The sequence below is a fragment of the Haliotis rufescens genome, unplaced genomic scaffold (genome assembly GCF_023055435.1).
Source record: "Haliotis rufescens isolate VD_foot unplaced genomic scaffold, xgHalRufe1.0.p SCAF_9, whole genome shotgun sequence".
NCBI classification, from domain to species: domain Eukaryota; kingdom Metazoa; phylum Mollusca; class Gastropoda; order Lepetellida; family Haliotidae; genus Haliotis; species Haliotis rufescens.
Genome location: NW_025964383.1, coordinates 3,674,814 through 3,692,253, shown reverse-complemented (window position 1 = coordinate 3,692,253; position 17,440 = coordinate 3,674,814). Strand labels below are relative to the sequence as shown.

General features: G+C 39.1%; 1 protein-coding gene across 2 annotated transcripts in view; it reads left to right on the top strand.

Annotated features, from left to right (window-relative positions):
• LOC124124247 (dynein regulatory complex protein 9-like) overlaps positions 1-17,440 on the top strand; it is a 108,491-nt gene that overhangs the window by 67,589 nt on the left and 23,462 nt on the right. Inside the window, exons 6-9 of one of the 2 annotated variants that reach the window (XM_046487375.2) lie at positions 1,956-2,030; positions 2,206-2,247; positions 8,575-8,706; positions 12,495-12,596. In XM_046487375.2, coding sequence (XP_046343331.1) covers positions 1,956-2,030; positions 2,206-2,247; positions 8,575-8,706; positions 12,495-12,596 — 351 coding nt within the window. The remainder of the gene's footprint in view (positions 1-1,955; positions 2,031-2,205; positions 2,248-8,574; positions 8,707-12,494; positions 12,597-17,440) is intronic. The other variant, XM_046487377.2, reaches the window with a different exon arrangement.

Below are 17,440 nucleotides of genomic sequence, written 5' to 3'. Positions count from 1 at the left end.
GTAACAATGTAGATCTTGATTATCAATCGGACGCCAATTTGTAAATGCAAATGCAAATAACATGGATACAAACTGGACTTTTACAGTCAGTTAACTCTCTTGCCTTAGGAAGATGACTTATACTAGGCTTTAAAGCAATACATGAGACATGTGTATGTTTGGAAGTTTTACAAATCGAAGCAAAGTTTATCAAATGTCAACAGAAAAATCTTTGTATGTCCAATTTATGTCACTATCTCAAGATTGGCAATCAGAGTCCTGTGTGTGTCAACCATTGGCCTGAATGACTGCACGACACCTGCCAATGGAACCATGAAGCCTGCTTGTGACACCTTGTGGAATGGCAGGCCAGTCGTTTTGAAGAGCTTGGTGTAATTGCTGCAGATTCTGTGTCTCTGGTTAACAGTGATGTACACATGTGACACTGATTTAAAATCGGTTGAAGTCTTGTAAAACAGCAGTACGTTCAAGTTCTGAGATGGCTCCCAACATCATGACAATTCCTCCACCCAAAATGTCGCCTTCTTGAACACCACATCTCATATAGTGCTAATTCCTAAAGAAGGAAAGGGGATTCGTTACTAAGGCTAAAAAAAAATAGTCTTGGTTCTCAGGCACCGCCCACATCATTATAAAGTTCGCCGCATATTTCGTTTTTATTTCCATTTAAAAAAAATAAATGAAAAATCCTTAAATCCTTAAGTCCAACAAGAGTCAAATACTGTATTCCAGTATTTTACTCATCAAGGAATACATTTATGTGGGGAGTCCCTTTCCCAGGTTGATTGTACACAATTGTTTATTAATTACACAACTGTTTATTGGTTACGTACTAGTTTGGACAACCAAAATATTTTAAAAAAGACACCACCCGCCCGCACTATATTTTCAAAAAACATTGCCTAGGAACCAATTCTTTTATTTTTTTAAGCCTAAACCAAACACTTTAGCAATGTTAGGGAAACACTACTGCAGCCACTGAAGCTGATTACTTTCAGTTACAAGAATGCAAATGTAGCTCCTTGTTGCTCCAATTCCAGCTGCTTATGAACTGTTACAGACTGTCTTTTAGATATATGGGACAGATGATGAAGGACCCAGATGAAGCAATCCTGGGCTGCTGTGTTGATGTAGGGTCTCCCTCATCTTGTGCAATCTCTTGTGGTGCCATGTTGCGGATATCGTGACCAAAAATGGGAATTTGTTCTCTGGGAAGCTTTAAAATGCCTTAACACTGATGCATGTGATTCACCAGCTTTAAGTCTGCCAACAGCGTTATTTCTCTGATTATTATTGAGTCTTGGCCTGATGATAGTGAACTGAAAGATTTGTGAAAACAACATGTATCATAAGCTTGCTCAAGAAAGATGTGACAAATTCCAAGACTTGTACGTGAAAACTGCTCTTCAGTTTCCTATGCTCTTCAGTTTCCCAAGAAACTAATGATGTAAACTTCAAAGGTTATTGATATCAACTCTGTAAAAGGCACTTTTTCAATTAAAAAGAATGTGTAGACTTTCTTTTCACTCTGCAGTTCAACATGGAATACTCCACAATATTTAACATTTGAAAATATTACCACCTATGTATTTCTTTATTATTTTTAGAGTATATGTTTAGGTGATCATTTTGAAGGTCAAGGCCACTACACTGTTGTATCTTGTAACAATGTTGTACAATAGTATATTTATTCTTACAGGTTTAGAAACATTATGGAAATTCATTTAATTGTATCATATTTATTCGTTCTTTTCCCTTTAGTATTTATGCAGTATACATTTGAATAGTATTAGTATTGTTTACAGCAACTTTTGTTGAGTGGTTTTGTTGACATTTAAACTGTTGATGACAAATCCATATGACTACTGTGCTGTGGTTAAGTTACAAATGTAAACCAAGTGCAAACTGTACACTGTACTCATATCTCTGCTATTTTTATGCCATGTTTATTACAGAAATTACAGCGACAAATAGATGAAGAGACTAGAGCAAATGCAGAGATAGAATCTTATTTGAGGTCCCACCATGCAGTGAGTAATTTATTGTCATAATAACAGTTTCTCTAAATCTGACACATCAGAAGACTTTCTGGTATCAACAGCAAGAGCATTACTTTACAATGTTGTGAAAATATCAACTTATCTTAGAAGATAATTGCAGTTTTCTACTGGATGAATTCATGTCATATTCTCCTTTTTGTTGTAGTCTCAACATATCATAGGACCAGATGGAAGAGTAATTTCTATGGTAGATGCATGAAAATACAGTCATGTGTAAATTCTTATCACAAATCCTCTTCAAACATGTTGTACGCTGTTTGTTTTCACATTATTGTATGTGGTTGCTGAGAGTTCATTGAAGCATTAGAAATTAATGACAGCACACACATCCTTTTGTTATGTTATGGTCATAGTGAAGGTCAATCATAAAGTTTTGTTTGCTATTTTCACTAAGATGCCTTTTTCTTTCTTTTTCAAGTATTGGCCATGCAGTGGTTTTATTGTTTGAATACGTATTATGACAAGTAATAAAAAATCTTTCAATGTCAAACGTAAGTTGACCTATGGACACACAATGCCATTTAGAAAGTGGTCAAATGTAACAAATGTTATATTTGTGATAACACTTTCTTAGTGAAATCACTCAGTCCTTGGATATCAAGTATATCTTCTTTATAAACCAGGGAAATCATATTTGCAGATTGATATTGTCATTAAGTATTGTAGCATTTCATTGTCGCGAGATTGTGTGTTCGAGATGTGGATTTTTTTTTAGATTTGAAAATGGAAATAAAAATTCAACATGCAACAGACTTTATGATGATGCAGGCACTGCCTGTGAACCAAGACTATTATTTTTTTAGCCTAACTCAAAGTGAAGTTAATCACTCAAAAGTACATTATGGTTACAATATCTTAAGTGTTTTGTAATGGGATGACATTTGGAACATGTTTTTTAGCATTCTAAATATGTTATCCCAAGCTAGAAATGATATTATTCATCCGAAGATGAACTTGCTGAACTAGGTTGCAATCATTGAGTTATACTTTGGCTGTACTAACAAGTCTATGGATAGTCCACTAAGAATCTCGAACAAACATAACATTGTGTTCCTAAACAACATGGCGACTAGCATGCAGGTTTCGGTCAAATTCAGGATTTGCAGATTGTGTGTACTATTGCCTGGGTATCGAGAGATATTTTTAAAATCTTTTCATGTTTTTAGTGTAGGTGCTCAAGTGATTTGATGCTCTATAGGAAGTAAGACCCATTTTTTTAGATAAAGATTTTGATTATCGATCAAATCCCCAGGACAGGGTGACAGCAGGGTATGAAACTCCCCAAAATTTCAGCCAGACCACAGGACTGGCTAGCTGAAATACTTGCCAGCCCTGACCAAAACCTGCCTGCCCACTATAATCATATGTTTCTCAGGATAAGCTAACGGGGTTCTTTTTGGTTACATTTTATCATTCATCTTTACATGTGAATTAATGCTTATCATCGGGAAATATTTAGAATATTTTCACATATAAAATATAACCCGACCGTCGGGCAGGGGGATTTGAAAATCTGGCAGCCCGAGTTGAAATCAACCCATCTCGGACGGTCGGGCAGGCAGGTATTTCGAACACTGGTGAAAGCATTCATTTTGTTTGAAGCAAATGCAGGTGATATGAGAGGTGGAATCAGATTGGTCAATAGAAGGGACATAGAAGGGACATAACTCGTAATAGCCACTGGTGGCACTACGATCGATCCTGGTAATTCGGCAATTGCCTAGTTCTGCAATGGCTGAAACGGTAACTTTTACAGTCAGTTAACTCCTTTGCCTGGGGAATATGGGAACTTTGTGATTTAAATAGGTGTAGGCACAGGGCTCTCAAAGTTGGTTATCATTGGGCTTGTGTTCACTGGAAGTGATGGAATGGAAGTGCTTATCGCTTTGTTATTAAGGTAGCTAGATGTACCTCTTTGGAACATTCAGGGTAATGTTGGGATTGGGCTGCTTCCGTTTTTGCATGTAATGCAACCTCATTTCTAGTTTGTAGTTGTATGCATGGATCTGGATGAGGTGAATATATGTGCACGCGAATGACAATTTTGAAACAATGACTGATACATGCAAGCGCAGAAGCATATTGATGTTATAATAGTTCAGGGCAAAACTATACTTTATTTCACTACACATTGGTGTAGAGCAAACTCTATTACTTTTCTAAGATGACGAATATAAGAATAACCTCAAATAGGACTAACTGACAGGCTCTTCAACCTAATTGCCTGATCCCTACGTTAAGAGACATATTTAAGTTTTGAGCATGATACAACACCGCTAAAATGGGTAGTTTATTATTTACAAAGGTCATATATATTTCATCATCCATTCAGTGTGTGGTTATCCTTGATCCCATGCAGCAATAAGTAGGATTTTTAAATTTATGGTTACATATTAATTTGCTTATATTTAGTCACATGACTCGAAACACTCTACAAGTGTATTGTGGGGCCGAGCTAACATATGTAAACATTGCCATTCGGTGTCACTGGTTATTGTGAGTTGAGGTGTTTTCTGTTAGTACAAGTTGAAACTTTGGTTCCACCACTAGTGTTAGCAGATTACAGCAACTGCAAGCCATGCAATAGTGTGCTTGCCGAGTTGGTTGCACAACATGACACCGTAACAGCCTGAGGTAAATCGACAGCCTGAGGCATGATGTGGTGTCGCTGATCATGTCTGTATCCAGACACAGACATAAATCCTGGGGCACGAGATGCCATGTCCGCTTCTGACAACTTGATTAACAGTAATGAAAGAACGATGATACCTAGGATACTTTAGGTCATGGGGAAGATAAATTAAACAGGGCCATGACGTCAGCACATTATGATGTAACTCAAAAAGTGTACTTTGTCGTAGGATAAAGCACAGTCTGCACCTTTGATCTTTCAGCGAGGCATCTTAGAAATAAGATAAGTCAAATCTTTTAAGGGTCCACAATTTTTTATCAAGGCCAAACTTTTCTGATAAAAGGGGCTTGTCTGGGGCCCTATTTAAAACCCGCTCAAGCTATCTCTGTGAAACATTGCACATCATGTCCTGGTAGCATAATATAAAAATCTTGCCTTCCACTATGCTTTCAAGTATCAAGTGGCCATACCTGAATGCTGAAAATAGTCAAATAAACACTTCAGTGGTATTAACCTTTAACAGTGCCTCATAACACAATTTGTACACCAATGCTGGTTTGATCCCAGCCATCAGAAAGATGTTTTAAGTTAAGAAAACTAAAACAACCTCCATAATACATCTTTTTGTTGAGCAGAACCAAAAGCAAAGATCTGATTTTAATGAGATTAATAAACAACCCCTGTCATCTTTCTTAGATGTTTGCACCTTACAATAAACCACCAACATGTTCTGTTGATTGTCATGTTACACCTAGTCCTTCCTTTTTCTTAGCCATCTATTACAATCACGTGTTATCTCTTTGTATTTCCGTAACCAACTGTTACGTGTAGGATAAAGCATGTCCAAGGCTTTTTATAATATTTATAACCGCACCTGTGGGATAAAAACGAGGGGCGTCAGCCCGAGGTTTTATCCCAAGGATACGAGTTTTAAATATCATAAAAACCCAAAGGGAAGTGTTTGATCTTACTTATCAACAGAAAAAAGGAACTTAAAACAACATTTATCAACATATTTATGTTTAAAAAAACCTTTAAATGAACCCTTGGGAACAGGCGTAAAATATACACAAAGAAAAAAGTTAAGCACACCTTAATATATTTCACAATTTTTTTGACAGAGTTACTGCCCCTGTTTTACGGAGCTTCATTTGCCGAATTGTGAGAGAGGGTACTAAGCTTGTGAAATCAACTCCTCCTACAGTTTCCAGAGAATATCCCTGACACTCTACAAACAAGATGTCGACATATTGATGATATGCATATCGCAGTCCCGTTTCATTTCGACTAATTTTGACAGAGTTACTGCCCCTGTTTTACGGAGCTTCATTTGCCTAATTGTGAGAGAGGGGACTAAGCTTGTGAAATCAACTCCTCCTCCAGCTTTTAGAGAATATCCCTGACACTCTACACACAAGATGTTGACAAGTTGATGATATGCATATCGCAGTCCCGTTTCATTTCGACTAATTTTGACAGAGTTACTGCCCCTGTTTTACGGAGCTTCATTTGCCTAATTGTGAGAAAGGGGACTAAGCTTGTGAAATCAACTCCTCCTCCAGCTTTTAGAGAATATCCCTTACACTCTACACACAAGATGTTGACAAGTTGATGATATGCATATCGCAGTCCCGTTTCATTTCGACTAATTTTGACAGAGTTACTGCCCCTGTTTTACGGAGCTTCATTTGCCTAATTGTGAGAGAGGGGACTAAGCTTGTGAAATCAACTCCTCCTCCAGCTTTTAGAGAATATCCCTGACACTCTACACACAAGATGTTGACAAGTTGATGATATGCATATCGCAGTCCCGTTTCATTTCGACTAATTTTGACAGAGTTACTGCCCCTGTTTTACGGAGCTTCATTTGCCTAATTGTGAGAGAGGGGACTAAGCTTGTGAAATCAACTCCTCCTCCAGCTTTTAGAGAATATCCCTGACACTCTACACACAAGATGTTGACAAGTTGATGATATGCATATCGCAGTCCCGTTTCATTTTGACTAATTTTGACAGAGTTACTGCCCCTGTTTTACGGAGCTTCATTTGCCTAATTGTGAGAAAGGGGACTAAGCTTGTGAAATCAACTCCTCCTCCAGCTTTTAGAGAATATCCCTGACACTCTACACACAAGATGTTGACAAGTTGATGATATGCATATCGCAGTCCCGTTTCATTTCGACTAATTTTGACAGAGTTACTGCCCCTGTTTTACGGAGCTTCATTTGCCTAATTGTGAGAAAGGGGACTAAGCTTGTGAAATCAACTCCTCCTCCAGCTTTTAGAGAATATCCCTGACACTCTACACACAAGATGTTGACAAGTTGATGATAAGCATATCGCAGTCCCGTTTCATTTCGACTAATTATGACAGAGTTACTGCCCCTGTTTTTCGGAGCTTCATTTGCCTAATTGTGAGAAAGGGTACTAAGCTTGTGAAATCAACTCCTCCTCCAGCTTTTAGAGAATATCCTTGACACTCTACACACAAGATGTTGACAAGTTGATGATACGCATATCGCAGTCCCGTTTCATTTTGACTAATTTTGACAGAGTTACTGCCCCTGTTTTTTGGAGCTTCATTTGCCTAATTGTGAGAAAGGGTACTAAGCTTGTGAAATCAACTCCTCCTCCAGCTTTTAGAGAATATCCTTGACACTCTACACACAAGATGTTGACAAGTTGATGATACGCATATCGCAGCCCCGTTTCATTTCGACAAATTTTGACAGAGTTACTGCCCCTGTTTTTCGGAGCTTCATTTGCCTAACTGTGAGAGAGGGTACTAAGCTTGTGAAATCAACTCCTCCTACAGTTTCCAGAGAATATCCCTGACACTCTACACACAAGATGTCGACATGTTGATGATAAGCATATCGCAGTCCCGTTTCATTTCGACAAATTTTGACAGAGTTACTGCCCCTGTTTTACGGAGCTACATGAAATCTACTCCTCCTCCAGTTTCCAGAGTATATCACAATATCTAACTATAACTATAACTATAACTATAGTTAGTTTCCTTGTTTAAGGCTTTTGTGGGTGAGCTACATCCTTATGGCATTAGCATTCAGACTGGATTACTCCCAACAAAATGTTCTGCACAATTTGTTTCAAATGCAGTGCTATCTACTGTTGTTATTTCATAAAATACAAAGAAAATATAAACCCGTTAAAAAAATTCATGCAGGGGATGTTGTGCTTTCAGAGCACTCTTGTTTCTTTGTGTATATCCGTTGCTGGGGTATGGTACTTGAAAAATTCATTCTAAAAAGCATTGTGATTTATCCGCGCCTCTGTAGCCTAGTGGTACACTCACCGAGCAACAGATATGTAGGGTGTGTGTGATCCTTGGGAAATAAAGAAAACATTTGTTATTTGATTTTCCTTTACATTACATTGTGTTAAAAAGCAAAATTAATGTCTATTGAGAAACATTCATATGAAGTTGTATTAATAAAGTCCCAGGGATATTAAAACATCCCTGTTTATGAAATTTAACCTGATAGGATGACGTCACTGGAGGTTTATTATTTTGAATATCCCCTTCTTTTTTATAGATTATATAAGCATGTGTCTTCAACAAATTTTGTTGCAAATTTATCACTAAAGAGTTAAGAGTAATTATCTTAACTAAAAATTAGACTACTGGTTCTTGCAAGCAGACCCATCAATATGTAACTCAAAATGGAAAGATTTATGTGTGAAATGATAAGCAAGTGACGTAAACTGAAACAGTATGAGATCAGTCCAGTTGAATTGTAGGAGCTGAGATCAGATTGAAATGGCCGGATGTTTTTATTACTACTAGTAGAATCCTGTAGGAGTGACTGGAGAATGTCACTGCTTCCATGTAGAAAAGGACTAACTTTCATTTTCCTTCAGGATCTGTCAAAGAAGGTGGAGGTGTGGATGGAGAAGTATGAGACTGATGTTGAGGACAAACAAAGGGAGCTGGACATTCTCAAGGCTTCCAAGGCCAAGGATCTTGAGAGACTGCAGGACCTTACTAAACTGGTAGTTAATGATTATTCAGTAGATTTTGTATACTGCTCGTTCAGGTCCAAATTCAATTTAGCATGGTTATATCTACACTTGGCTCTTCTTTGACCACACAGTATGTTTATCTCCATTCCACCATGACAAAATGAAAATGCCAACTCTTTGGTGCTTATGGAGTCCAGTTTTTATAATGGGTATATTTTCTGGCTGTCCAAGATTGCAGTGTCATAGATATCGGGAAATAAGACTGGAATACGAATTATGACAAAATAATAGATCAGTAAGAAAACATGAACTTAGTTCCTAGAACCATTGTGCCTCATTCTGTGTTTTATAGTATGATACAACAGTAAATTGCAATGATACAACTACAATTTTATCTAATAAAAGCAAACTTTCAATTATTGGCATCACCAAATTAACGTGTCAACCTCTGGCTTTAAATGCACCATGCAATTAGTGCGAGTAGACCAGAGTTTGGACTGTAAAAACTAATCAGCAAACAATAACACACAGACTGTTTATTTAGAATTCTGAGATATTGTATGGGTTAGATTGAATATTATTTGCAATTTTCTCAAACTTAACTTCATCTTGACATGTGATCTAACTTCCATGAAATCAAATGCAGTAAATTCCAAAAACCAAGAAAGGCCCAGTCACAACACATGTTCCAAGCATTGTTACATGAGCGCAATCCTTGGAGTGTGTTATGTATTGACCATGACGGCTGTTGCTGTTCTGGACATTTTCACGACATGGGTAAGCAGTGTTCAAGATTGTTTGATGAGGTGACCAAAATAAAGGTGCCTTTACACAGTTGGTTATTGTCACAACTGCATAAACAACATGTGTCAATAAACTCACCACACTTGACACAAAACTTGTTGAGGAGCTCTGTCTATATCTTACACAGCAAAAATGGAAAGTGAAATTAAACAAAAATCTTTAAAATATTATTGCTCACGGCATTGCTCACTTACATGTTCACCACACACAAATTATGCACACAACATTAGGACGACTTTGTTAATACTGCATAAATTGTTGTTTATTCAGATTACAATTTTAATTAACTAAATACAAATTAAATAATTATTCATTATTTTATTTCTCCATTCTATTGACCAGGATTTTTCACACAAAAGTACAAAAAACTAAGAACTATGAAAGTCTTGAAAAAGGCTTAAGTGGCCTTTGGGTCATCTCTATTAGGATGTTTTACTTGAAATTTCAAGGCTTTGATTTGACTGCAGTCATAGAGGGATATATTATTATTCATAACTCCTGGTTAAATAATTAAAACAGACTCCAACGCATGACTTTGCCTTGAAGTCTTTTTTGAAAGATATTTTTACATCTATGAAGCAGTAATGTAATAGTCTGTAAGTATGTTACCTTCCAACAGTGCAGATTTCCTTCATATGACAAGAACAACACTTCCACTAGTTTCAGCTTCAAAAGATTGCTGGGAAAGTTGTCAGAGATTTGAAGAAGGAAGCTCTTAGTCTCTTATTGATGTATAGGTTCTGGTAAAAAAAACCGTTTAAGTCTTTGAAAGGCATTTAAAAGTGATAAACATAAAGAAGAGAATTTATGGATGTCAATTTCTTCATAAAGAAGTAAGTATATATTCTGAAAAGTTGTCTTCCTCATAATAAAGAAGTTGATATCCATAAATTCGCAAAGTCAAGTGTCAAGCACGGTCAGTTTGTTTACACAAGTTGATCAAAGCAGTTTATGTGTATGATGGCATATCTGTGCTCTATCAACCTGGTCCAATAATCTTATATCACAAGCAAAACACTGCAAGTGATTTCATGGCATTTGATAAGCTAATAATGCATTTAATTTTTGCATTTCTGTTTCCATAAATCTAAGGAAAAAATAGGCATGCCTAAAGGCAGGGATATAATAGGATGGGATATGTATTCCATCATTGAGCTGAAGAATAGCATTTATTTTGGATCATTGTCTACATTTTTTGTGTGGTATTGATTAAATAAGCTGTCTGAGAAGTTATTATTGTTGCTTATTTATGTGTTGTGCCAATATGTTGTGGAGAGAACACTTGGTTATTGTAGTCATCTCAGTTATCGGTACATAGGAAAAGTCCAAGGTGAAGGTCAGCTACCATCAATAATATGTATGTCCCCCATTGGAATTGATAGTGGCCTGACATCTCCTGACCATGGAATGGTAGCCCACTCAGCCTGCAACGCAAAAGCCAACTACTGCAACGTCTGGGGTTGTGGTTGACGTCGGCGTAGCTGTCTATCCAATTCATTCCACAGGTGCTCTAGCGGGTTCAAATCCAGGGATCTGGAGGGCCAGGGGAGAACATCAACCTTGTTGATGTGTAGACAGGCTCTTATGATCCATGCTCTATGTGGTCGAGTGTTGTCCTGCTGGAATACACCGTTGCCGTTGGCGCAATTGGGAGGAAGTGTGGTTGGAAAATTTCGTTGATGTATCGTTGAGCCGTAAGATTGCCCTTGATATGGACCAAACCTGTCCTGACATGATGAATTATAGATGCCCACATCATTACGCTAGACCTATCAAACCTGTACACTTCCTGTATGCAGTTTCTGGGGAACTTTCTCCCTTTGGGATGTGGTTGAGATTGCTGTGGTCCTTTATCGTAGGTGGTGCAGTCAGATGTAGCAATCTTGGGCGAGGGTGGTTAGTCTTGGTTGTCCCGACCTTGACCGATCACGTGTTGACCCATGCTGTTGAAACCGATCCCATAGCCTTGTGATGGTGCTGGGCGCTACATTGAAAACTCTGGCCACAGTTGATCGGGATTCCCCTGCCTACAAGCGGCATATGACATTGTTTCTTTGCAATTCTGTAAATCTTGGCATGTTGTTTAACTGTTCCTGTTCGATTGACACAGAAATCAGGCAATTAAAAACCCTGCACTTTAATACCGCTCATAGTGCTGCTGCACATGCAGTGCGTGCAGCTCCATGGCCCTTTTGTTAATGTACTTGGTGCATTTTTCCGAGGCGTACATGTTTCCCAACTAATGGTTTGCCTGTCCTTGTTGTGATCATTTTGATCCGGGAAATTTGTCACTGACACTATAACACATTAAACTGCTTCATTTTGCACCTCTTGGTCCACTAAATTTGCTTTTATTGCCAAAAATATCCGTTTTGCGTCTCTCTTTTTTAAGAGTATATGTGGAGAAAGCCAACAATATGCAATGAAACTGCTTTTGCTGATTATGATTTAAGAGGTGGGACTACCTGGTTACTCATATTTATTTCATGAACCATTTCATGCTGGTCTAGGCATTCTCATTGATTTGGTGACACATTAATTTCATGATTTACGATACAGGCCATGTTGGGTTAACACTCCTCTAAGTGTCCATGGGTAGGAGATGCGAGGCAGTGCTTGACAATAATAGGGGATATTGAGGCTCTCATGACATTTACCTTTGTTCCATGTAATGTCTGTAATAGTAAACACATGTCCAATGTTGTCCTGTTGAAGTATGTCATCACTTATCAAGTGTTTTGATGTGAATTACTGTGTGTTACTTCCCATGCCAGAAATCTAGTAATGCATTTTTTTAAGAGCATATAAATAATGTAGGGTGATATTTCATGTTGGCAACATTGCATAGGTTTTGGCCCATGGTAAATTTCAGTTCATTGACCCCAGTCCATTATTAATGTGTAACTTTCTCCAACAACAATTATTACTAGACTTCTGAACTAGCATGTCTATTCAGCTGGTGTTTACAAGAGCGTGGGTACCTCGACCATATTTTTTGTAATTCTCTTCTTCAGTACAAAGAATATGAGCAAGTCGTTGTGGAGGATCGTATTGCCAAGGAAAAGGAAAGGCGGAGAGCAGAACAAGACAATATTGAGCTGAAGGCTTCCATCAGAGTAAGAACTACGATTTATTGTTTTTGATACACAAGTCTTTCCTCTGACCATAACAAATTATTCATTTAAGAATTGACCTTCACTTTGTGTGAGTTCCTTGGAGTATGAACCTTCATAGAGTGAGGGCCAAACTGTATTAACGTCGGAGCTTGCGACGACGTTCATACTATGTTTGGCCCTCACTCTATGAAGGTTCATACTCCAATGAACTCACACAAAGTGAAGGTTAATTCTTATAATTTTTTTATCACAATTTCTTACCTCAAAGGATGTAGGCCAAGATCTAAACACAATTTTATTTAGTATGTGTGACTTCATGTTTACACTGACAGCCATACAACAACCAGCTATATCGCGGAGTAAAATAGTTCCTCAAAAAGAGAGGTGACATGGGCGTATGGATGCACAACTTGCTCTTCAGAAACATCTTACGCAACACATGTGTTCAAATAATAACACCATTAGATGAGAAAGGTCAGTAAAGAACTACCTAAGTAAGTCAGTCACAAAGATAGCACGTCATAATACATTTACATCAAGTACAAGACGTCAAAATGGCCGCCATGATAAACGTGACGGGAGGATTTCCGAAGTTGTTAATGAACCTGTGGCGGTTACATGTGTTAGTCATCATTGATCAACTGACCAATTATTGAAAGGTGATTAAAGATGCGTCAAACAGACACCAAGGTAAATTCGTAGATTGCTGGAGACTGTCACTGTCAACCTAGACACTGATCGAGTCGATACTGACGATAGTTTGGATGTGGATTAGGATGGGCCGTAGCGAGGAAATTCGTAAACAATCATGCAGTCAAGCTCTCTTACGTTTCTCAATGTATACTGAAAGGCTGAGACCAAGTTAAAAGGTTCTAAATGATCAGAAATAATGCTTATGTATGTTTTCGTGCTAGGGAAATCCCAGGGGTTTCCCCAGGAATGTGGAAGTAGTCCGTCAGTGTTTACGTCATTTCAAGAACACGGTCTTGTGAAAAACGTATGAACGTCAAATTGTGTTGTTCATACACTTATGAACGTCAATTTCGCGGTCATGTGACCGACATCTCGTCCAATGGAAAAGCCGTATATCGTGTAAACTTCAAATTAAAAAATTATTAGATTTTTAACCCTCCCTGCCTTATTTTATTATCCCCATTAAACCAAACTGCCAAAGACAATTTTCGTATTTTGAGAAACAAAAAACACTTTGATAATGATTTTGTTTCTAGGGAGTATCATAAAAAATATATTCTAAATGTGTATATCTTACATACAAAAATATTTTTTTGCTTTTTTAACTTATCCTGCATTCCTCCTTAATGCATTTACTGCTGTCTTTTGACAGAGAAGCGGCGGTCGGGTAGCCTAGTGGTTAAAGCGTTCGCTCGTCACGCCATAGACCCGGGTTCGATTCCCTACATGGGTACAATGTGTGAAGCCCATTTCTGGTGTCCCCCGCCGTGATATTGCTGGAATATTGCTAAAAGCGGCGTAAAACTATACTCACTCACTCACTCACTTTTGACAGAGAGATGAATTGTGTGAGATCCAGCTGCTGAAGAAAAGTTGTTCCAACCATTAGAGGCAGCACCCTCGCACAGTCGAACGTCACATTAAAACGCGTAACAGACAGACGTACTTTGTATCCCTTGTGGAAATTATAGCTTATTGTTTCTATACTTTGCGTGTTTCTACATTCATCGTATGCTGCAACATTGTTACCTGTTTATGGACTGTTACCTTTGGGTCTTCACATTCGTAATTTGTAACGTTTATCGCTCGTATGTGGCTCTAGTCACCTTTATGTACGGGTGTACGGTTTTTCCTACCATTTAGTTTTTTTCCCTGCCATTTTAGCTATTAACCACTTGGCCACATATTTTTGTGTTCTGTGTTTTAAATTCTTTTTTTGGCTTGGGTAATACACTAGATTTATTTATTTTGTCTTGGCATGCTTAAAGCTTTGCCTTTTCACTACCTTTTAGCGTAATTGTTTGCTCTCATAAACTTAAATAAAATACAAAGATTTTGAGTTACATTATGCTTCTCGTACTTTGTGGTTTTGCCACATGCTTATGTTTTTGGTTAAATTCCAGACTTGCTGCCTGTTTAACCAGACCTTCCACTGCTTTGACTAGGTGGTCAGCCTGGACCTGTAATTTCTCATTTAGCACTTGCCAGGTTGAGAGCATGTTCTGGCACCAAATGGAAGATCCACCCAGAGGTCTTCGCCATACTTTGACAAACGATCGACACCCCAAACATAGATCTGTTCTGGGTTCTTCAAAAGATCCAGGCCACTCCGCACCTGACACTGATTTTGGTCAGGCCAATAGTTGGTTTATCGACCTCCGAAACATCGCCAGAGACCCCTGGAACTTCCGGCATGGCCCAACCTTCTGCTCCACCCACACAGTCGGTTGCCATAACCAAACCCTGCATGGTTTCATCTGCATGCCTGGCACACCAAGGGCTATTCAGCTAGAGTGGCCAAGGCATTAGCCCAGCCTCCATCTACACGGGGACTGATGATAAATGGTGCTCGCTCAAGGCATTCTGCTCAGACAAATACCAGGATCTGATGACAGCATCAGCGCAGTTCCTGGCTGAGTTCCTTCTGTACTTGCACAGCACACTTCGGTTGAAAGGCTCTACCATCGCCACATTCCTGGTCGCTATCAACTCCATTCTTGCAATCCCGGACAATCGGAGAATGCTGCGCTCATTCCTTCTTGAAGACCAGAAAGCCAAGTTTATACCGCCTGCGTAGGATCTCCCTCCGAACCACTCCACTCACCTTCCTTCTACGACCTAATGAAGAAGACGGTGTCTCTACTGGCCTTGCCTACTGTTGTCCGGGTCAGTGAGCTCCACGCCCTCGACGTCTCCCATGTCTGGTTAAAATGCGGTACTTAGGGCGCAGTTCATTTTAGGCTGTGCTGGGACTTCATCGCAAAGAATCAACTCCCAAGACAGCCTGATAGATCATTCACCATCTCCCCCATCTTGTCCATTAAAGGGCACTGAAGGTTTTCCTATGACGAAATAAAGCCCACCACTAGTCTAGGAAATGCCTTTTTCTGCCAGTCTCTTCTTCGTCGCAGTTGAAGGTCAACCAGAATACTATTTCCCTGTGGCCCCAGGCGGTCATCCTCCAAGCTTACAAAGTTGCCGGATTGGACCCCCCAAAGGCTAAAAACCCACACAAGATCAGGGTACTTGCATCTACCATGGCTCTTCACAGTAACTGCTTGATCATGGAGGGCTGTTATTGGTGATCTGACACCATCTTCGCCAGCCGTGATGACCTCCGTGATGTAGCCTTGGAAGATGTGGCCGGCATTCAGTTATGGATGTAGCACAACGGTTAGAGGGCTCTACTGCGTTCCGCATTCGCTCTTAGGTCAGTTCTAGTTTTCGGCTTCCTGCCTCATTCTATTTCAGTCACCCATTCAGGTTTTACTTTTTGCATCGACTCTCGTTTCCTGACGACAGGATTGGTAGTAGATGTTGACGCCGCCGCCGCTGATTCTCCGATACCCCAAGTGGGGCCCCTCAACCTCTCTGGTGTTTATCACCCAAGGCTAGAGGGCTCTCCTGCATTCTGCATTCACTCTTGGGAATGTTGACGCTGATTCTCCATACCCTGAGCGGGGCCGTTGAACTCTCTGATGTTTATCACCACAGATTAGAGGCCCTACTGAGTTCCACATTCGCTCTTAGGTATGTCCTAGTTTTGGCTACCCGCCTCATTCTATTTATGTCACCTATTCAGGTTTTTTTCTTCCTTTTTGCATCAACTCTTGTTCCCTGAAGATAGGAATGGTCATAGATGTTCTGGTCATCACTTGTATGCCGTGCAGATTCATCAGTCCTTGACAAGGGTTTATCTGAAGGTATGCCCACCTGCCATGCCGTCTGATAAAGATGCATTAAGAAGTAATGCAGGATTAGTTAAAAATATTAGTAAAATCTAAATATTTTTTACATGTGTATACTTATCCTGCATTACAAGTCTAAGTGACCTCCCTTCGCTATGCTGCCTCCCTACGCTTTCCCACGAATTTTCAGATCCGGGTCACGTGCCGACTGTGCGAGGGTGCTGCCTCTACTGGTTGCAACAACTTTTCTTCAGCAGCTGGGTCCACTTGCACACAGTGATTTAGCGCTACAATTATTGTAAATCCTTAAGATCACGACCTTAGGCTTCGGCTACAATCGTAATCCACTTGCACAAAACGATTGTAGGCTAAGATCATTGTAAGCTACAATCGAAACTTACAATTGGTCCGGACCAATCTTAAGTAGCTAAGATCGTTGTAGTCCCTGAATAAACTTGACAAAATGGCGTCCAAGACTTGGTCTGTTGCACATAAATAATCTGCTTTACGTTCAAACATTGCCTCCTTATTTTGTTAAACTTTATGATTCGAATCGACACTTTAACAACATGAAGAAAGCACCACAGATTCAACGTCAGAAATAGCGTTAATTGCAATAGTTAACCATATAACTATCGAGTCGATAGCTAAAAGGAATATTCCCATCCGCTGAAAGAAGTGTGAAACAACATAACTTTTCGCTAAACAAGAGAAGACCTAAGTTGTCTGCAATCGATTTGTAACGTCCGTGACCCTTTGGATAAATCAAGGGCAGCTAATATTAGTTTATACTCTAGATGGGAGTAGTTTCCCTTTGTTTTAGCCCGTAGAGTACAATCTATCTTACCCAGTGTTCCGTCTTTCTGTGTTTTGAAAAGGTAGTCATAAGATCCTTTGTTATAGCAACGAAACGAAAACATGAAGGATATATTTAGGATTTTACGAAAAGCTCCCCCAAATAGA